Source organism: Sciurus vulgaris (genome assembly GCF_902686455.1).
Source record: "Sciurus vulgaris genome assembly, chromosome: X".
NCBI lineage: Eukaryota > Metazoa > Chordata > Mammalia > Rodentia > Sciuridae > Sciurus > Sciurus vulgaris.
In genome coordinates, this window is record NC_136471.1 from 128,631,174 (window position 1) to 128,654,491 (window position 23,318).

The following is a 23,318-nucleotide window of genomic DNA, read 5'->3' on the forward strand; positions in this document are numbered from 1 at the left end:
CTGGGAGGCTGGGCAGCTGCTTCTCACCATTCCTGCTAACACAGTCCACTTGTTTTGTTCACCACTTATTTTTTCCATATTGTTGTCCTTTGTATAGATAATACCAGCCACTAGAGTATCTTTTACTTTCTTTAAACAAAATCATCAAATTTCTCAGCTAACTTTTGCTACTGGTTGAAGTGCTTTTCACATCAGCTGCAGTTTGAAGATCAAAGCTATTCTGTAAAGTTCATCCTCCTCCTCTTGGTTTTTACATTTCAGTATCATGTTTGGTCAATTAGTCAGTGTTCACCAAAATTCTGTAAGACAACATGAAGCTGTATTATTCTCCCTTCAGCCTTTCTCTGTGGTCATAAAGATCTGTTCCTTTGATCATTTTTTGCTGCTCAGGTCTAAAATTTGGGGAAGCCAACTAATCTAATCCCTGTGTTAAAAAACAGAACTGGGGCTGTAGCTCAGTTGGCAGAGTGCTTGCCTGGCATGCACAAGGCCCTGGGTTCAATCCCCAGCACCACCAAAAAAAAAAACAAACCACTCAGACACACTGGGCACAGTGAGTGGTGCACACCTGAGGCACTTAGCAACTCAGCAAGACGCTGTCTCTAATAAGACATAAAACAAGGGCTGGGGATGTGGGGATGTGGCTCATTGGTTAAGCACCCCTGGGTTCAATCCCCAGTACTAAAAAAACAAAAACAAAAGAATCCAAAACAAAACCACTAAGACATTAGTTAAATCTAGAGAAGTATCAAAAATAGACATAATGCAAAGGCCTAAGTACCTGTAGGCTGAATTGTGTCCCCTAAAATTCACATTGAAGCCCTAACCACCAGTACCTCAGACTGTGACTGTTTTTGGAGACAGGGCGTTTAAAGATCTTGATCTGAGACCTACAGCGTAACAAAATAAATGGTCGTTGAAGCCACCCAATCTGTACTTTGTTATGGCCACCTTAGCAAACTAAACTCACAAAGTACAATTCTTACTATTTCCTCCAAGAGTGATAAAGTTGGCTTCTGTGTCAGGAAGATGCCGGGTGCATGTGGTGCAGATGAGGAGCAACTGTGAGATAGACTAATATGTAGAAATGTGAATGATTTAATCAGTTTAAAGAGATGAAGACATAACCAAATAAAAAAGCAATGCAATGTAAATGCATTAGGTTTTAATCTTTAACATTTAACATTATTGCTTTAGGAAGTCATTTCCCTGAACCAAGAATAGAATGCTAATTACATAAAAATATACAGATATACAAGTAGTTCTCCATTTTCCCAGGGGGGGAGGGAAACAATCCAAGTATAACTTCTAGAATAGTCAGGTTTTTTGTTTTAATTAATTAAAGTTGTGGTCATCTCATTAGCTCTAACTTACATATTTAAATTAAAGAAACATTATTAGACAACCGTTACAATTTATAAATGTAAGGTGCCATTATTGAGTAAATAGATTCCTCCAGAGTGGATGTGTCCCTTCTCCCACCAACTAATGAAGCAGCAATAAACATTAGTTTAAATTCATTAGTAGATGATACACTGCTGCAAACACTAATCCTCTTATCCACCCTCATGTGCACGTATGAATTAGTTAGAACACACCAATAATCTATCAATCAACAGCAAGATGAGCTTGGCTTGGGCTTTCGGTGGAGATTGACTGTGTCTGTCTGAATCAAGTGATCTGACCTATCCTCAGTAGCAAGAACTCTTCGAACCGCTTCCTCAAAGGCTGCTGCAACATTGGTGGCATCTTTTGCACTTGTTTCAAAGTAAGGATAGTCGCCGTTGTCCCTGCACCAGGCTTGGGCTTCTTCTGTGGATACCTGCCGCTCACTTATGTCGATCTTGTTGCCTAAAATCACAAAAGGAAAACTTTCGGGCTCTTTTACATCTGCATAATATATGAATTCTTTCTTCCAGTTACTCAAGTTCTGGAAGCTCTGTGAATCATCAACACTAAAAGTGAGCAGGCAACAGTCAGAACCTCTGTAAAATGGTGTCCTCAGGCTTCGGAATCGCTCTTGGCCAGCTGTGTCCCAAATCTGCATGGTAACAAAATGTCCATCCACCTCCAAATCTTTGTTTAAAAATTCCACACCTATTGTATGGAAGAGCTGGGCATCAAACTTGTTAGTTACATATCTGTTCATAAGGGAACTCTTCCCAACTCCACCATCTCCCAGGAGAATTACTTTAAAGAGTGATGATTTTCCTGCCATTGTTAATCTTAGAAGTTTTGACTTTGGAACCCTGTAAGATAAAAAGGTACCATTAAATTCCTTTGCACTTGTACACTCTGCATGATTCTAGAAATATCAGCATTTAAGTGAAATAAAACATAGCCCCAATTCCTTTTTGCAAAGGGCATACTTAAATAATGAGAATTGTCATTTACTGAGCACTAAACCATGTGCCAACTACTATCCTACTACTTATTCCCTAGAACAGCTGATAAGGGTTCACTCTTCCCCTTTCTCGGCTGACAGCTGACTATGAATCTGTCATTCAAGACCAAGTCTGACCCCAAAGACCTGACTCATAAGTCCCACCATCCCTTGTTAAAGATGGGGTTAAGAGACCAAGTCTGCAGGTTTCTTTAACAACTTCAAATAGCACTTCAGTGCACAGTGATGATGTTTATGAATGATGCTCCTTGTGCAAGGGATTTTCTTCTACTGCAGATCCCCCTCCACTCTGCAGACATAGGCGCTGTTAAGCAGGAAAGCCAGAAAACTCACTGGAAAAAAGTGAACCAACCACTGAGTAAAGGGAGTTTATTTCTTTTCATTAGTAACACATTTTTGAGTTTGCTAAAATCAATGTCAGCAGCAATTTTTTTTCTTTGTACTTGGGAGTGAACCCAGGGGTGCTTACCCACTAAGCCAAATCCCCAGTCCTTTTTTGTGTTTTATTTAGAGACAGGATCCCACTGAGTTGCTTAGGGCCTTGCCAAGTTGCTGAAGGCTGGATTTGAATTCAAGATCTTCCTGCCTCAGCCTCCCGAGCCTCCTAAACTGCTGTGCAACTGCACCCAGTGTAATTTTTAGTATAATTTAGCATTATTCTATTCACAAGACTAATTTAGGCAGCTCTACTTCTTAGAAAATATGAGCCTGTGCTGTTACTTGTGTGTTTTCAAGTAGAATGAAATAAACCTTAAATGTAGATGTGCTACATCTTTTAGAGGAAGTTCTGGGGCAGGATTAAAAACTTTCTTACACTTAAAGAACCAGCCGGTGAGTTGAGATTTCTGATGCCTACTGACAGCCACTTCTAAGTGTGTTTGGGAACACTGTTCCTATTTGATGCTTTTTTTTTAATTACAGAAAATTTCAAACACACACAAAACTTCTGAATAATGAAAATAATATAATGAACACCCATGAACCCTGAAGCCTGCCTTACCAACCATCCATGTATGGCAAATCTATTTTCTGCTCAACCCTCACTCTCCTTTGTCCTCAGTTATTTTAAATCAAATTATGTCATTTAGTCTGTAAATATTTTAGTATTAAATGGCTTTTTAAGTATAATACATTTTGTGAAAGAAAATGAACTGTAGAGAAGCACTGTTAAAAGAATTGTATTCAGTGATCAAAATGTCCAATGTGGCAATCATTAGCCAGATGTGGCTGTTCAGCATTTGACATGTAGCTGATGGGAGTAAGGAACTGAATTTTAGAAAAATATTTTGGTGCTGGGAATTAAACTCAGGGCTAAGCACATATTCTACCACTGAACTACACCCCCCAGCCTCATTTATTTTAGGCTAATTTAGTCACATTTAAAGAAATAATAGCTGTACTGAACGGCACAGCTCAAGAGCAAAGATGGTCATTAACCTTAATGTGAAAGTAGATATTGTGAATCCCTTGATAGGAAAGTAATAAAGACACAAATGACAATTGTTATTATTGACTAGGATAAGTTTGCAAACCTACTACAGTTAACATTATCTGGCTGTGTCCTTATTATATGCCAGTGTAACCCAGTATAATTTAGTTGAATGTCTGTAACATGAAAGGACCATGCAGTATTTCACCACGTAATCACCACCACCACATTAATGGTTAACATATATTCATGAGTATTCTGTGCATCCTAATCTCACATCAAAGACAGTTTAGTAACAAATGATTTTTAAGCTTCAATGGTTGCATTCACATTTTTGCAAAAAAAAAAAATAAAATAAAAAAAAATAAAATCAATGCTTGTGTGGTGAAATACGGAATTTTCCATTTCTAACTCCAGGCTTTACTATTCTGATAAAACTTGCAACAGCTTGTATAGGGAGAAATCAAGTGAGTGGGAAAACATGATTAAAAAATGATAGACATTCCTTATTTCTTAACTCTTGTTGGTTCTTTTCAAATTACTATTCCATTATACTCCATTAATTACTACTATAATAAATACAACTTAAACTCTCCAACAAAAGTGTGAGGCAATTAAAGTACCTACCTCCTGGAATCCTTTTTTGGTATAAAATGGGTTGCTCTGCTTAGTGCCCTGACTAATGTTAGAGCAGAAAACAAACCAACTTTAAGTCCCTTAATTTCCTAACACGGGTAATAATTCACTAAATCTTTATTTTGAATTTTGCTTAAACAACTGCAAGATAAAAAAGATTAAGAAAACCAAAAAAGCGTATCAGCTGTATAGTCAAAGGCCACATAAAGACACTTCAGGCAACAGCAGACCACATTGGAATAGTGCTCAAAAATTCCCATCATCTAGTGGCATTGTAATTATTATAGTGCAATGAATTGCTCATGTGTGGTATAAATCAATCTACCATGCTGCCAGTTGTATAAAATGTACAGCACATTATTATTATGTACGTACAGTACATAGTACTTGCTAATGGCTATATTACTGGTTTATGTATTTATCATACTATGCTTTCTATCATTATTTTAGGGTATACTCCTACTTGTTAAAAAAAAAAAGTTTACTGCAAAACATATGCCATATTAGACTAGAGCCATCTCGTATACCTCACATGTCTAATCTTACATCAAAGACAGTTTAGTAACAAATGATTTTTAAGCTTCAATGATTGCATTCACATTTTTGCAAAAAAAAATAAAATTGATGCTTGTGTGGTGAAATACGGAATTTTCCATTTCTAACTACAGGCTTTACTATTCTGATAAAAACTTGCAGCAGCTTGCTTGTATAGGGAGAAATCAAGTGAGTGGGAAAACATGTCTCTTGATTGCATCAAGAGGCCATGTCTGGTGCTTGACTTGTACCACTGAGGTTTGTGCAACCACACTTGATGTTCACACAAAGTTTAAATCACCTAATTATGTATTTCTCAGAATGTGTCCCCAGTGTTTCAACATAGGGAAAGCATCTGATGCTCCCTCAAATGATTAACATTCTTCAGTGGTTTATCTCAGGACTAAGGTCAATTTCTAAGCAAGACACCTGGTCCCAGCTCACCTAGCCATCTCCCACCTTGCCTCTCTGCTTGAGTCACTCTGAAATGCATTGTCACATGGAACTGACAGCTCATCTTACTCATTCTTTACCCTGGCATATGCTGTTCCCTCTGCTGGTGATCCCCCCACCCCTACACCAATGAACCTGCTCTTGGCATGGTCATCAACTCCACTGGGTACCCTTACCAAGCAGCCCCCCCTAATGTTCCTTTCACACATTTTTAACATACCGAAACACAAAAGCTCCATGTTGTGTTAGGAGGAGTAACAGATGTGTATGATTCTAATCTATCATTTATCCTAGTATTTTAATAAGTCTATTGCCTGACCAAAGTTTTGTTGTACAGCATTGCATTTTTAGAATCTTTAAATCAAACTGAAAGCCAGAATCTATAATCTAACAACTCCACCTAGATTAAATTTTAGGAATTCCTTGAGATTTGTAATTTATAATTTTATCAAGATACTCTAAATAATTCTTTTTTCATAATCATGTGGCATTTCCTACTTTGTGGCATTATTCTGACCAAACAAATTTGGGTATGCCATGAAACAGGGTATTTTTCACATTTCCTAACTACAGTTTGGGAACCAACCTCAGATACCATTTGGGAATATACTGGTATTTGCTATGATAATTAATATATGTGTGAATACCTCTTTGACTCTAACCTAGAGTTGTATACAAACATACATGGTGGTATAAATAACTATGCAAACCATCGTATTCCCCATTCACACCTAACAGAGGCCGGCTTTATTAAATTTATACATTGACATAATCATAGTTTATGGGCATTAAAAACGTTCCCTTTGTTCTTTAAAAACAATTCTTTGAAAAATTTTTAGTATAAGTTAAATGATTAAAAGTATCCTACTATGTCATTTTAAAAATCTACCTAAAAGTGCCAGGCACAGTGGCACACACCTGTAATCCCAGCAACTTGGGAGGATGAGGCAGGAGGATCACAAGTTCAAAACCATCCTCAATAACTCAGCGAGGCCCTAAGTAACCTAACAAGACCATATCTCAAATTACAAATTGAAAAGGGCTGGGATGTGGTTCAGTGCTTAAGCACCCCTGGGTTACTCCCCAGTACCCCACCCCCAATTTTTTTTTTTTTTACCTAAAAGTACGTGAAGTCTCTTATGTTCCACAGTTTGGAATGATTGTCCAAGGCAGTAACCTCTACCAAGGTTAAAAACATCACTTTAGTAATTTAGCTAAATTCTACAGATAAAAATATCTGAATGAGAAAAGTATAGTCATAAGCCTTACCTTAGTAGCTCAGTTCAAGCATCATTACCTGAAAAAACAAAATTAGAAAGCTCTCATTAGCAATTTGCACTTGTTTGCATTAATTTTAAGAGTAAAAACAATAATAATTAAAATGTGAAAGAAATATGTGATTTCCATCATCTGCTAGTTTCTTAACCTAAAAGGAAAACACACCTGGTCTGGGGATGTGGCTGTATAGTAGAGTGCTTGCCTAACACACACAAGGTCCTGGGTTCAACCCCCAGCACAGGGAGAAAAAACAAAAGAAAAGAAAAGAAAACAAACAAAAAAATGCACCATACCTAAGTGCTGTCAATGATCTTCTTCAGTCTAAAAAAGGGCCTACATCAAATACTACACTTTAATCATTTTTTTCCAAAAAATTGTCTTACACCACAATACCTATAAAATTATATTAAGAGGAACTGGATAATATCTCATTTAGTCTTCAAAATTTGCCCAGATTTTGGGTGGATTATTCTAGAGAATAATGTAAAGACAACACAAACAAAACAAGGGGAGGAGGGAGGAGGCAACAGCATGATATAGGAAGAGCAAGGTCAAGGCTAAAGGTAGCAGTGTCACGAAGTTCCTGGGCAGCCAAGGCAAAAATGAAAACTTCCTCGTAAGTGAACAAGGGCACAGGTCAAAAGGAGAGCTTATTCCTGGTACCAACAGCCAGGAGCACAGCCCTGCATGAGCTACTTAACATCCTGAAGTCTCATGGGAGCAATGGTGCCAACAGAGGGCTGGGGGTGTAACTCAGTGGTAGAGTACTTGCCTAACATGTGCAAGGCCCCGAGTTCAATCCCCAGCACCACAAAAACAAAGTGACCTATCTCATAGGGTTGTAGGGAAGATTCACTCAGATGATGGGACAAAAATGTTTTGTCACAGCTCCACAGAGCAAGAAATTTCTATGCAGTAAACATGAAGAAGTCTTTACTGGCAGTTTTACAGAAAGGTTCTTTAATGTCCTTTTCTCACCTCTCATTTCAGCAAGAGCTACATGCAAAACAGATAAGAGGGTAGGCAGGCCTACATAGAAAACCAAAGGATCATACTCAATTTAAAGGTTTCCCAGTGATGCCAATGTAGAACTGTGCTAAAGTACTAAATCCCACCGTCTAAACCAATGGTTTCTACCCTATACCCACCTTTGTAAAGCAAACAGCATTTTTATGGGATATATACACACACATACCAGATCTTAACTTATAAATTCAATCAATGAAAAAAATACTCTTCAAAATGCTAACATGTAGGATTAAGGATAAAGCAACAGTAGCAGCTAACATTGGTTGAGTCCTATGTGCCATTTACCCTGTGACACTGCACTTATGCCTCACAAGTGTCTTATTATTCCTACATTACAGATGAGGATGATGACTCGGAGGTTACATACCTTGCCCAAGATCACACAACTAGGAAAAGGTGAGAGTAAGATATAAATGTGACAGAATGACTCTAGAGCTCAGGCACTTAATCCACTAGGCTATGACAAATGCAATTGCTTCTGCATTTGTTTGAGGATTTTACTGTTTTGTTGCAGGTATGATGAAGATAAGCATGGCCAGATGTGGCTGGCACACATGCCTATAATCCCAGAGGCTCAGGAGGCCGAGGCAGAAGGATTTCAAGTTCAAAGCCAGCCTCAGCAACTTAGCGAGGCCCTAAAGCAACTTAGCAAGACCCTGTGTCACAAAATAAAAAATAAATAAACAAAAAATAAAAAGGACTGGAGATGTAGGTCAGTGGTAAAGTGCACCTGGGTTCAACCCCCAGGGCTTCCCTCTGCCCAAAAACAAGCAGTTGCAAAGGGTAAGAGACTTTCAACCAAATGGTTATTTCAAGATCTGCACAAGAAGGCCAGGTGTAGTGGTGCACGCCTGTAATCCCAGCAACCTAGCAGGCTGAGGCAGGAGAATGGCAAGTTTGAGGCCAGCCTCATTAACTTAGCAAGGCCTGAAGAAATTTAGCAAGACTCTGTCTCAAAAAATAAATAAATAAATAGATAGATAGATAAATAAATTAAAAAGGTGCTGGGAAGGTAGATCAGTTGTTAAGTGCCCCTCGATTTAATCCCCAGCACTGAAGGTGGTGTGGGGGGAGATCTGCACACAAGTTAACCTGACAGAACGAGTAGTTTCTAATCTCAACCATTTACTACAGTTTAAATGGTTTAAAACAAATGTTTTAAATGAAATGTGAGCCAAATGTTTACAGAACTCTGAAGCATCTCTATAGAAGTCTAGTTTTCCATAGGATGAGTGGGAATGTTGTTTCTCAACATGAATTTAGAGAGTGCCTACTACGTGCTAGACACTGAGGATACAAACCACACACACATAATCCCTCTCTGGGTGAGGGTGACATTCATACACAAAGTCACTTAAGTCATAACTCTGGCAAGTCCTACAAAATGAAAGGTGAGAGGTACATGGTGTATAGTACGACTACTCACACTCAGCCGAAAATAAAAGAACAATTTAAAATAGAGCAGGGGAGTCTGCCCACCATCTCCCTTGGTGAGTGAGAGGCACAATGTGCAAATCTAGGGTTTCCTTAATCTGATCCAGGCCCTGCATGCCAGTATCTCAGGGAGCTGTTTGTGATTCCAACCATCGGGACTTGCATACAACATAACCCTGTAACAATTAAGAAAAAAGCAGTACCTTCAATGCCAGAAGGAAATGGCTATGTCACAGTGTTAATGAGAGACTGTACATTAGTTTTCAATGTGTGTCTCAATGATCATTTTATCTACATGTTGCCTTTAGGACTCAGCCCTCACCAATGTGACTCCAAGGGAGGGGAATCTGACCTAGGGGAAGTAGATTTTGACCACAGGCTAAGCTCAGTAGGAGGGGAGAATCAAAAAGAGAGGAGGGAGCCTGAACCAGGAAGAGGGACCAACCCATGCCAAGGCCCTGCCAAGAAAGCTTGGCCCTACCAAAGACCGGGAGAACCCAAAGTAGGCCTGAGCACCTGAAGGCCAGAGAGTGAGGACTGTGCTAGGGAGATGGGACAGGAAGGAAAGATGCTGGAGTGGACAGGCTCTTATAAGTCACAGGAAGGATTTCTGTCTGTACCCTAGGGTAATAGAAAGCCACCAAAATAGCTTCAGCAGTGGGTGACTTGATCAAATAGAGTTCAGAAATATAACTGGTCGTGATAGGAGAGTGAGCTGCAAGTGAGAAGAGGAGGAAGGCTGCAGGTAGAGCAGGGATTGATGCCATTATGATCCTTCTCCACTGCCAATGGTGTCAGCTGAATTTAGGATAAAAAACTGAGGTGGTTATGCCTCACATGATCCTCCAGTGAGATGTTCACTCTGTGACTTCAAGTTTCATCTTGCTCCCCTTTGAATCTTGTCCTGAAGTTCAGCTACCTCCTACACCCCTTGTAGATGCAGCTAACTTCATCCCCTCCTGAACACCTGCATCTCTGACTCAACCCTCTTACCCCAAAGCTCCTCACCCCTCTACACGTGTCTAGCATTTGCCATATGGAATTCTGTAAGACATGCCTATTATGTGTAATAAAAATGAAACATGCTCTCTAAAATGGTTCACAATATAGACATGTATTATGTACCACCAAAAAATACTTTCCTGTTTGTCCATTTTTTAGACTATACCACAAAATAAATAAATGCCCATCATACTATTCTAAAGCCACCTTCCTCAAAAAAAAAAAAAAAAAAAAAAAAAAAAAAAAAAAAAAAAAAGAAAGAAAGAAAAGAAAAAAGAAACTTTGTAAGAATGTTAGTCAGGCAAAGGCAAATAATTTAAATGCCTAATTAGATGATGCTCTAAATAACCTGAGAAGACATGGAGATATGGGATTATAGAAACACAAACACACTGTTAAGTGACGAAATAAAATAGCATGCAAACTGGAATCATGCCATGTAAAAGCTCAGAGATTTATATGAAAGTCTGTAAGAAAACCTAGAATAATCAATGTTGAGATCAGTCATCAAAGTTTTGATTTGGTTGCAAAGTCATACTTTTTTAATATCAAAAGTGTTTTTTAAGGCTTCATTTCACTTAAAGCCAAGCTTGAGTGAATTCTACAATTAAATGAAATGGAAATCATTTTCTTTTAAATTTTCTTCAAAAACCCACCAGGCATCAAGGATATCACTTTCTGAGCTGGGCATGGTGGTGCACACCTGTAATCTCAGCAACTCTGAGAGGCTGAGACAGGAGGATTCCAAGCTCCAGGCCAGCCTGGGCAACTTAGTGAGACCCTGTTTCAAAATAAAAATAAAAGGACTAGGGATGTGTCTCAGTGGTAAAACGTCTGGCTTCAATCCCCAGTACCAAAAAACACCAAGCTATCACTTTCTGAGTTCTTTAGTAATTCATACCATATTGAAGATAAGATTCAATATGGCACTGAAAGCATAAGCATGAAATAATAAACTGGACTTCATCCAAATTTAAAACTTCTATGCCTCAAAGGACACTATCAAGAAAGAGAAAAGACAACCAATGGGATGGCAACTTAATCCAAAATATATAAAGAACTTTTACAACTCATCAATCTAAAGAAAACCTGAATAACCCCACTTAAAAATGGGCAAAAATACAAACATTATTATTGTTAGCAAAACCACAATGAATTATTCAATCATAAAGAAGAATCAAACTTGGTCATTTGTAGGAAAATGGATGGAACTAGAGGACATCATGTTACATAATATAAGCCAGACACAAAGACAAATATTGCATGTGGAAATTTTAAACAAGAAATGACCTTAAAGCAGAAGAGGGACTGTTAGGGACTGAGAAGGGGGAAGCAGAGGAAAGGAGGAAGAGGATAAGGGAGAATGGACATAATCAATACATGATATATGCACGTACAGAAATGTCACAGTGAAACCCATTAATTTATACAATTATATGGATTAATATAATAAAAACACTACAGTGAAATATCACTTCATATCCACTAGGATTGCTAAAAGAAAAGACAATAACAAAGACTGACAAGGAAGAAACTGGGAACCCTCATATATTACCAGTAAGACTGTAAAATGTTGCATTGATAACAGAAAGGTCTGGCCATTCCTCAAAAGTTTAACACAGAGTTACTATGTAACCTAAGTACGCCTCTTCTAGGTGTATATTCAAGAGAATGGAAACATGTTAACATAAAAACTTGTTCATCAATGTTCATAGCTACATTGTTCACAGGGGCTCAAAAGTAGAAACAACTCAAGTGTCCACCAAATGATGAACAGATAAAAAATATGTGGCACAGCTATATAATGCTGCAATGTGGACATGCCACAAAATGTAAGTAAAAGAAGCCAGACAGCCAGGTGTTGTGGTGCAAACCTGTAACCCCAGCAACTTGGGAGGTTGAGGCAGGAGGATCACAAGTTCAAAGCTAGCCTCAGCAACTTAGTAAGGCCCTAAAGCAACTTAGCGAGACCCTCTCTCAAAATTAAAGAAAAAAAGGGGGAGGCGGGTAGGAATGTTGCTCAGTGGTTAAGCACCCCTGGGTTCAATCCCAGGTTTTAAAAAAAAGCTAGACACAAAAGCCCACGTTATGTGATTCCATTTATCTGAAATGTTCAGATTAGACAAATCCACAGGGATAGAGTATTTTTGTGGTTGCCAGGCTATAAGATGGGAGGTAAATGAGGAGTGACTGTTAATGGATATATGGTTTATTTTGGGGGTAGTGAAAACATTCTGAAATTACATGGTAGTAATGATTGCAAAAATTTGCGAATACACGAAAAACCACTTAACTATATAAAAGGGTAAATTTTATGGCATGAGAAATTATATATATATAATCTCCTGAGAACTAGAAATATGATCCTAGAATTGAATTTACACAACTAATGCTATAAATGATCTTATACTTTTTGCAGCATCTCTTTGAATACATCAGTTAGACATATAATAGATACCATAGGATCACAATACTACACAATACATTGATGCCAAAATATGCCATTTGTAGCACACACTAATCTGAATAGGAAGTTAGACAAGCAGGTCACTGGCAGTAAAGAAAATGAACCATGTTTTCAACAAATACTTCAAAACTCAAAAAAGCATTTATTCCAATCCTTTTCTTTTTATAACACTATTTTTCCCAACTTTTCTATTGTATACTTTATTTTGCTCTGTCACTTATTTATGAACAGTTTATGGGTAGCACCCTTTTCTTTGGCCTTCTCCAACTCCTTGTTGGCTTTCAAAGCCATATGCTACAATAAACCAAGGGAGAGAATATACTGCATCAAGATCTAAGCATTAAGTATATAATTCTCTATATGAATGTGTGTGGCTTTTTACTGATTATGGGTCTAGCTGCCTTCATTCTTATAGGTAACTATATCCATTTATTTTGTTTTTATTATACAGCATTTTGAGCATGGCATCCAAAGAGCTATCCAACCTTACTGCGAGACTAATCCAATTTCTTACCTACAGCTCACCATCCCAAACCTATCTCTGGCATTTAGGGATCACACCATTGCTCAGACTGTGATCTCATTCTGGGAGGCCTCTCCCCTACCTCCATGGTTATAAAAATTCTAGTCACCTGAAGCCTAGTAAGATCACCTTATACACTCTATGTATGATCTATCAAAATGTACAAATGCATTCTACTGTCATGTACAACTAATTAGAATAAAATATATATATATATATATTATATATATATATATATATTTTAAAGCAGCCTTCTACAGTCACCCTACAACCTAATCTTCTCTTCTTAGTGCTCACCACCATTTCTACCTCCATTACAGCTCTCATTTGCTTAGGCTCTGAACAACTTCAATTTATATGTGTCTGTTTCTGAATTATTATGTCAGCTTCCTGGGAGTGAGGCACAGAACACCTAATGGCACCCATTCATGTGTCCCTCTTTTGGTCTGCCAAATCTTTACAAAGCTCTGCATGTGGTGAGGTGCAAATATATACTAAAATGAGAATAAAGGGTAAATTACTTCCTCCTTTATTCTTGTTATTATTATTCAATTTGTATCTTCTGAATTTATATTTCTTTGTTTATCAGTCTTTCCCCTATTCTATTTTTGAGGTCTATTACAATGTATAGGAAAAGAACAAAAAGAATTGATTCTTCTTTGCAAGTCTAATGAGAAAACCACTTTGCAAGTCTAATGAGAAAACCACTTTAAAATAAGTAGGGAGCAGGTAAATGTAAAAAAAGTAAATGTTAAAAAAAATTAAATATAAAAAAAGTCCCTCTAGTAAGCTGCCAAAGGGAGAGTAAGCTTTATTTGTAAACTGCCTTCTTCAAAACTTCAGATTTTGAGGCTGGGCACAGTGGTGCATACCTGTAATCCCAGCAGCTTGGGAGGCTGAAGTAGGAGGATCACGATGAGTTCAAAGCCAACCTCGGCAAATTAGCAAGTCCCTAAGCAACTTAGTGAGATCCTTTCTCTAAAATATTAAAAAAGAGCTGGGGATATGGGTCAGTGGGTAAGCACCCCTGGGTTCAATCCCCAGTATAAGTAGATAAATAATGCAAAACCTGACATACTCCTTGACAAGTTCTCACCTTCAAACATTTAAATTGAATTTATCACTCCTGGTTTAAATTTAGAAAGTTTTCTTTTTTTCCAAATTCACAAGTTCCTTAATGTTCTAGAGGCATGTGCTTATTTAATTTCATAGTTTAAGAAACTGAATTTCAGGGCTGGGGATATAGCTCAGTGGTAGAGTGCTTGCCTAGCATGCATGAAGCCCTGGGTTTGATCCCCAGCATTGCAAAGAATGAAGAAAAAAGAATAAGAAACCGAATTTTGAAGAAATCAACCTGGGAAGCAAAAGCATACATAATTTCAATTTTTTTTTCTATTTTTGCTTAAGTTGTTTTTATTTTCTTATACCTTAATTTAAGTGTATCTTGGTGGAATTTAATTCCACTATTTGTCTCTACAGCTTCCTGAAATGTATGAGCAAGAAGCAATTCAAGGAAAGTCATTAAGCTTAAAGGGTGCCAGTTCTATAGCAAGAAAGTAACAAAAAAAAAGAAGAAGAAGAAGAAAGAGAAGAAGAAGAAGAAGAAAGAAGGGAGGAGGAGGGGGGAGGAGGAGGGAGGACGGGGGAGGGGGAGGGGAGGAGGGGGAGGAGGGGGAGGAGGAGGAGGAGGAGGAGGAGGAGGAGGAGGATCCAAGAGAGTTCTCTGTAATGCTGGAAAAGTTCTATGTCAGCACTAGGGAACCACATGTGGCCCCTGACACCTGAAATGTGGCTGGTCTAAAGAACTGAATTTTTCATTTCATTTTATTTTAATTAGGTTAAATTTAAAGTGCTGCACAAGGTTAGTGGCTACTACACTGAACAGGGCAGGCCTGCAGTGTGGGTTAGGTGACAGTCCATGAATGAACCCGGGGGGATATACCCCCTATAATCACATGTGGAATCAGGATGTGTGTGTGGATGGAAGCCTTTGTGCTTGAATTTTTTTCTTTTTTCCTGAAAAGAGTAAACAAGGTTTCAGCAAATTCTATGGAGAGTTTGAATCTCTAAGAAATGATCAATACATCTCTGTGTCACATGTGATCCATTTATGTGCCTCAACACCCTCAATACTTTTCCACCTTTGCTCAGCGTCACCATTTCCCCTTGTCTCCCTCACCCATGAGACTTTATTACATTCTGACCACAAACAGGGAGTTCAATGAACAGCCTTACACATGGGAAGCAGCTAATTTGGGAAAGTAAGGATAATGCTTTGTTCTTTATTTTGTTAGTTTTTTTAGAGCTAAGCATAAATCTACCTGTAATAAGGCACTTAAAGTGGTACTTGATAATAAAGAAAAGTTGCACTTCGAAGGACAAAATTAAAATGCAAAGAAATGGATAAAAGTCACAAGACAAGAATATTGGGAATTATGATTAGGTACTTCAGGAAGAAAAACTATGAAAGGAATGAATTTGAATATGTATGTTAAAAACATTAAATCATCAAAATAACCAAATATGACCTACAATGTACATGTTCTGCTATCACTTATGGAAACACTAGTTCTCATACTTCTCTTTCCGTCAGATAAGAAAGCAGGTGTCTGTAATTTAGAGTGGACAAAGATAAGGAGCGGGAGAACTTTTAAACAAACCCTGAGAAAGCCAGCACACAAACACTGTTGTCCACCAGGCCCCAAGACAAAGCAAGGAACTTTGCAGCTAGAGAAGTCAAGTAAAAGGAGCAGGAATTTCCCAAGAAGGTAAAAGAAAGAAGATATAGCAGTTATATGTTTGGCATGTAGGACTCAACTAGATTAGAGGCTCCCAAATACCATCTTGCAGGGAAGTTGTCACCAGCTCACGAAGATCAGCTTATTGGTATAACTCACTTCTCTGTCAATGACACTCCAGTTTGCCCCTACTGAGGTGTTGAAATTGACTTTTCTCACAAAAAAACGTTCCTGGCCCAGACTTACACTGCCCATCAGTACCCATCTCTCCATCTGCCCCCGTGCCAGATTAACCCTGCACAGACTCCCAATCCCTCCATTCCCTAGAATATCAGCAAGCCATCGGGAGAATGCCTACTGGCCAATCCAATGACGACTTCTCAGTCCTCACCTAAGTGCCCTAAGGCACACACAGTCCTAAAGTGAATAAACAGAGAGTGCTTCTCTTAAGGCTTCATTTGACCAGTCTCTCCACCTGAGGCCCACCTAATAGTAAATTCTCTCAGGATGTACATGACATCAAATCGCAGAAGGGAAATCAAGTCTTTAAAAAAAAAAAAAAAAAAAAACAACTAAGGAAATGGAAGCCCACTAGGAAAGTGTTTAATACAGTAGCACCCATCTAGCCAGAGGCACAGGAGAGATCTTCAAGTCTTGGTAGGACTCACTAGCCATTATTACCTCTATTAGGTCAAACAGCCTGGCAAGTGACTCTGTGAAAATGTTTCTTATTTAATGGGCCGTAAGACTACTCTGGCAATAGCTTCTGCTTTCTCTCCCCCTCATCTCCTTAGCTTTCTTCAACCAGACGGTTCCTTTTCCTAACTGGCTCTTAATGAAGGTATTTCGCATATTTTAATTCATATGTCTTCTCATACACAGCTTCCTGGGCTAAACTCCACCTCCACCCTCTCACACCCTAGGGCCAGGCAAGAATTTCCAATCCCCTTTATAATATGTTCATCTGGTACCCTAATGGTAGTACAAATTCAACACATTTAAAACCACATTGTTTTCCTCACTTTCAAAAATCTCTCTTCAGTCGTACCCACCTGATTTGTTGACACAAGAAATGTGTCCACTTCTTTCCCTATCTATTGCCATTGTTTTGTTTGCTCAAATAACAAATGCTATGGCTGTAATAATATTAGCATCTGCCTATTTACTGAATATCTACCAGGTATCTAGCATCTTACCATCACCTGCAAATTGGACACTATTACTCATGCTTCATAGATCAATAAGCAGAAATTCACAAAGATAAAATAACATCCCCAGGTCTAATTCAACAGAGCAGGTCAAATATGTTATCTTCACTCCAACCAAATGATAGAAAAGGACTTTTAAAGTGTACAAACCAAAAAGGACACCAAGAAAGAATAATTGTAGATGCAAGATAGCAACAAAATTTAGAAGATGGAAAGCAAATGGTCCAGTAATGACAGTGAGGATGCTGCAAAATCTGATTTTGGCAAAAATGATTGACAATGAGAAAGCCGATTCTCACCATGGAAATGAAAAAGAACTGAAAAGCTTACTGGCACTTGAGACCACCAAGATAGGCCAGTGCTGAAAATTTGAGCTGTCTGGAGACAGCTGTAGATTCTGTGGCCATCCCAGCAGACCTCCATCCTAAAGTGTATGCAGCAGGAAGGATAGTAGGGATGGAGGAACAGTCTACATAAGAACCCTGAACTGTAGTTCCCTTCCTCTGCCAATCTTTCCTCTCAGCATCCCCAAACTGCACTATAAGCTCTGGGAAAAATTGGGATCCAAGGGACAAGCTTACAGACACGGGAAGGTTGAGGTGGAGAATTAGAACCCAATTTTGGTATCTTATCTACTAAACCTTGTAGTTGACCAACTTCTAATCGTGTGGTTCCCCAACTGTGTGCTGAGGTGCCCTAAAGCATCATGGCAAATTCACAGGGGCAGGGCAGGCTATTTTAAATTTTCGAAGAAAAGAAAGAGATACTTGAGCTTTGCAGGACACACACACACACACACACACACACACACACACAGAGAGAGAGAGAGAGAGAGAGAGAGAGAGAGAGAGAGAGAGAGAGAGAATCACAATTTCAACATAGATTGCACACATTCCTTTTGATGACATCATCTTTGTGAAGCTGGATTTCCCAAAAGTGCTGTGACAAAAATCAAGTATTGTACAAAAATTAACAAGATTATAAGTCGCAGCTGTTTGCTTCAAAACAACCATTTCCCAAAATGTATTTAAGAATCCTAGAATTCATTCCAGAAAACACTCTGCATTCACCAGTGCATGTGGTCCCCAAACAGCTCTTCTGTTCTAACTGCCAACTACATTATGTATGTATTTTCAGATATGTTCACCTAATCAAGTACACAAGCATGAAAACACAGACTAGAGCAGCCACACAGCTACAAACAGTAGCCCAGTATTTTGTTTTTGTTTTTTTTTTTTTTTTTCCCAGTGCTGGGGATCAAACCCAGGTCTTACTCATACTAGTTAAACACTCTACCACTAAGCTACACCCCCGCTCTGATTTCTAACTTTTCTGAACCAGTTAGAATCATTTAAACACACTCCAGTTAGAATTCTACATAGCAAGTTCTAGAAACAAATCTGTAAGGTTTTTTCCAGGCTTCTCTAACATTGAGAACTCAGCCACTCTTATGATAAGTAACCTGGAAGTTACCTTAGTGTCTGTACCCAAAAAATCTCATCCAATTAAAAGAACTTTGGATTAAAAGAGTTCAGCTCTTTTATACTGTTCCACTATCCTTCACACTTGGATAAAGAATATGGTAATAGAATGAATGCATAGAGTTGTTCTGTACTCTTTCTGTCTTCCCTATCCAACAATGGCATACATTTGTAATGCATTGGGCCTATGACAAAAGTAGAGTCTGTGTCTACAGAAAGTGAAGCCTAGACTGCCTGATTCACTTCTGTTTTTTCCAAATACAACCCACCCTCCACCCCATATGGATATAGCTGTTACCCAACTTACGTGCATTTACTACATATAGTCGTCCGTTCGTGACATGCAACAGCATTCAAAAGCCCAAATTCACCATGGTAAAAAATTAACAAAGAGTAATGGAAAAATCTAGAATGTGGAAATACCCGAGCACAACTTCACAACATGTACAATATCAAGAGTCACATTGGGAAACAGATTTCTCCTTCAAGTTATCTAACCAGCCCAGGCAGCCCAGGCTTCCTAGCAATGCAGAGCTGGGACTGCCTTCCTCACCTCCTCTCTACCTACACACATCGGTGGCTCCAGGTCTCCTCCCTCAGGTTTGCATCATAACTTCCTTTCAAACTCCCTAAGGCATTTTTCAAGTTCACCTCCACCCCTCCCCCCAAAATCCTTAATAAATGGTCTCTGTTGATGACCTACTTAGTCAGAAGCTCTATTTTCTTAAGCTTGGTTTTGACTAACAAATTTATTATGTAGATAGCTTTCAAGTTAGATGCATTGCTCAAACACATACACAACTTCTAATTGGCTTATTTTCTCCTGCTGCTTAACCAACATACCACCTGGGGCAGAATTACATGGAAGTTAATAATTTGCCATCTCCACTTGATGTCATATAATCTCAGAGATTATGAAGTACAACCATCTCATTTTACAAAGAAAGAACTGCAGTGACCTAACTTGCCAAAGGAGCAAGACAACCAATGATCAGGCAAGATTCCTCTGGCACTAATTCCTCTTGACCCTTCCCAGAAAAAAACAAATTTTTTGTTAAATTGAATGTGACAACAATCATTCTCAGGTGTGTAATTCACTGCACCCCCCCCTCCCCCAACCCATAGCAGACAACTCCTGATAAGAGGCAGAGAAACCTATTCATTTAGCAAAAAACACACTGCGTGATGGCATGAGTCAAAAACCAAACATACAGGCAAATAGATGCCATACTGACTATGCAAATAATACTTTCCTAGGGCTTTCTAAAATGAGCTCCAACTCTTTTTGACTGCTCTTCTCAATCAACCACTCCCCAAATTCACTTAATAGTTACAAGTGCCACCAGAATGAAGCAGTACATATTTTGAAAGGCCTGGGTTTAGGCATGGAGAAAACAGGCTGGGAAAACACCAGCAAGAAATTAAGCAAAAGCTACTTTTAAAAATCTCATATTTATTTCTTGATTTCAAAGATAAAATACATGCATAAGTATTGTCGACTGTGGCTAAATTTAAGGAAAAATTTTGCATTCAACAAGAACAATTTCTCAATTTGATTCTTGTCAATACTCATACGTGGTCAACCGTACAAAGGTATAAAGAACCCATCAACTTTCCCCTATTTCATCTGAGTCTGCCCACAGTAAATACCATCACACAGGTACTTCGGTACTGGGTGTGGAGTGGTTTTATTTTTTTAAATGAACACCTGAGTAGCCCCAGCAATGAATTCTGTTCTAGGATGATGTCAGAACCTGATCCTGATTGTGAGGAAGACTGAGGCTCCCCCAATACCTTTCTTGCCAGCACCTTTGTATCACTGCCCCACAGGCTGTTTGGATAATGTGGACAACTGGAAACTACATTCACCAAGTCCACTTCAATGCTTCTCCAGTTGTTTTTGTCACTTTTGCCTTAAAACAAAAAATAGATTCTGTTACCAGAAATTGTTTGCTCACTTCATCTTTCAAATGAGTGACTCTTAGTCAAGAGATTTTTCCCCAGCTTGCTTTAAAATAATGAGGGTCCTATCCTAAGTAGGAAAATTACATTATACTTGAAGAACTACAAAAGTAGATGAAATAGGAGCCTGCAGTTGCACAGACTGCTCTAAAGCAGGATTTCTCAGTCCCAGCACTAACAAACATTTTGGGCCAAACAACTTTCTTTGGGTGAGGGGTGCTGTTCATAAGTTATCTCTGGTTTCTATCCAATAGACGACAGCAGTACCTCCCTGGCCCCCAGGTGTGAACTCCAGACATTGACAAAATAGCCCCCAGTTGAGAACTACTACTATAAATCACACAGATCTGCTTTGAAAATTAGCTCTGCATCCTCACTACTTGTACGACCTGGGGGAAAAAAGACATAACCTTCCAATTTCCCAGCAAATTCCTCATCTATAAAGTGGAGCTATTGCTGTAAGAATGCTATGAGAGTGAAATTCAATGATGCATGAACACGATTTACATGCACAGAACATCCAGTGCCAGAGTGGGTTACCAATAAAAATATCAAGAAATGAGGGGAGGTCAAAAAAATTAATTGCTAGAACCAAAGGAACTTATATTCAGCCCTCCAGAGTACTGTAGTCTAGATGGAAGTGGTCCAGATAAAGAAACAAAAAGAGGAGAGGCTGGAAAATAGGAACTAGTATTTCCCTGGTTTCCAAGAATCTAGATGTTCTATTTAGTTTCTGGCTGTCTACTCTAACCTTCCAAATAATGAACAACAACAACAACAAAAAATCCCTGAATCACAAAAGTCTCCAAAATAAATGTCCCCAAACCCATTTTAGTATAAACAAGAGGAATTTACCACAATGTACAAAAAACATTGAAGTACCAGAAAACCACACCGGTGTTATATACGGGGTTCTAAATAAGATACTAATAGTGATAACTTCAACATAAACTTCTAAAATAGAGAAACTAAGGTCGGCACGGAGGCTCCAGCAACTCGGGAGGCTGGGGCAGGATGATATCAAGTTCGAGGCCAGCCTCAGCAAAGTTAATCAGATCCTGTCTGAAAAAGTAAAATGGACCGGGGATGTAGCTCAGTGTCACAGCATCCCTGGTGGAAGAGGGGGAGAAAGAAAGAAAGAGAGAGGAGGAGGGAGGAGGGGAGGGGAGGGGAGGGGAGGAGGGGAGGGGAGGGGGGGAGGGGAGGAGGGGGGGTGGGCGAGGGGAGGAGAGGAGGAGAGGAGGGGAGGGGGGGAGGGGGAAGGGGGGAGGAGGGAAGGTGGAGTGGAGAGAGGAGAGGAGGAAGGGGGAAGAAGCAGCGAGGAGAAGAGAAAGAAACTAAAAGCAGTCTTCTTAAAAGTTCCTAAATGGGGGGCTGGGGTTGTGGCTCAGTGGTAAAGCGCTTGCCTCACACATATGAGGCACTGGGTTCGATCCTCTCAGCACCACATAAAAATAAAGGTATTGTGTCCATCTACAACTTAAAAAAAAAAAAAAGTTCCTAAGTGGACAGTTCTGGGTTTCCTTCAACTCTAGTTTTGTCCCACTGGTCAGTCTTTGAGATTACAGGCAAAGTAGGGATTTTCCATTACAATAGCGCCCGAGAGGAAAAAATAAAGATGTAAACAACAAAACAAAAACCAAACTCCGTCCATTGATTTTAAGAGGGTTTTGAATCCTATGAAAAGACTGTAGTCACGTGCCAATTTGGATAGTTGCAGAAGTTATTCCTCAAAAGAACTGTGGTCACGCGACGTGTCCTCACTTTAAAAAGCAGCAACTATTTGGTCAAGACTTAAAACTCTCATCTTACCTTTTTACTGACTAAGGTGGAAAAAAGAAGGGATCGCGATTGTGAAACCTTAGCCAGTATCTGAATCAGATAATGCCCCAAACCGCCTGCAGCCCCTAGCAGCGGCTTTACATTCCAAGCTCCTCACCTGTGTGGTCAGAAGACTGTGAGCACACGTTCAGCTAGGTAGGATGTCAGAGGTCGCCAAAATCAAATAGTGTGAGCGCCTTCACTTTCCCTGTAGTGATCATTCGAGCGCAGGGTTTGATCTGCGCGGTGTGTGTCCCGATGTGGTTAGGGGAAAAGCTACTATATATGACTGCGTTTATCTGTCCACGACTCTCTCCATCCCCCTCTTCCCGAGCGTGAGTTTTTGTCTCTCTCCCTGGTGTCTGTGCGTACATATGTGCGTGGGGGAACCCGTCTTTCCTCCTGCATTAGTCAGTAGGACATAAGGTAACGAGCTGTCCCTCTCTCAAAGAGGGCAGTGACCCGCGACGGCCCTGAGCGCCCGATGCCCCAGGTGCCCCAGGCCAGAGCCGCTCTCGAGGCCAGCGAGCAGCCCTTCAGCCCCTGACGCCCGCGCGCCGCGACTCAGCCCCCGCCCGCCCTCGAGGGAACGTCCCGAATCCCGCTCACCTCGCGAACACACGGAGGACGCCCGGGGAGCTCGGGGCCGGCTCGCCTGGTTGCAAGGAGGGCAGAGAGAGGGTCGGGGTCTGGGTGGGCAAGAGACGGCAGCAGAGGCACTACCCGACTCCAGCTCCAGCTGCTCGGTCCAGGGCGGAGGGAAGAACATGGCGACCGGCCGGGGCGGGGCCCGGGGAGGCGGGGCGGGGCCTGGGGTAGGAAGGGCGGGGCTCCGGGAAACGAGCCCGGAAAGCGGGGTCCAGGACCAGACCCTGGCACCCCAGTCCGGGGAAAGGAGGGTCCTGGAAGTGGAGAGTCG

At 39.9% G+C, this 23,318-nt stretch overlaps 1 protein-coding gene across 3 annotated transcripts; it reads right to left on the reverse strand.

Moving 5' to 3' along the window:
• Positions 1 to 1,037: 1,037 nt before the first annotated feature.
• Positions 1,038 to 23,182, reverse strand: RAB9A (RAB9A, member RAS oncogene family). 3 transcript variants are annotated; one of them, XM_079123270.1, is made up of 4 exons: positions 23,009 to 23,182; positions 6,726 to 6,753; positions 6,574 to 6,635; positions 1,038 to 2,249 (listed from the first exon to the last, which is right to left on the reverse strand). In XM_079123270.1, exon 4 carries the CDS (start codon positions 2,216 to 2,218, stop codon positions 1,613 to 1,615), a length of 606 nt encoding a protein of 201 aa, XP_078979396.1. In that variant the 5' UTR covers positions 2,219 to 2,249; positions 6,574 to 6,635; positions 6,726 to 6,753; positions 23,009 to 23,182; the 3' UTR covers positions 1,038 to 1,612. The 3 variants fall into 3 exon arrangements, with proteins under 3 accessions (XP_078979396.1, XP_078979397.1, XP_078979398.1); XM_079123271.1 differs by lacking the exon at positions 6,574 to 6,635; XM_079123272.1 differs by lacking the exons at positions 6,574 to 6,635; positions 23,009 to 23,182 and adding an exon at positions 22,518 to 22,534.
• Between the last annotated feature and the right edge of the window lie 136 nt (positions 23,183 to 23,318).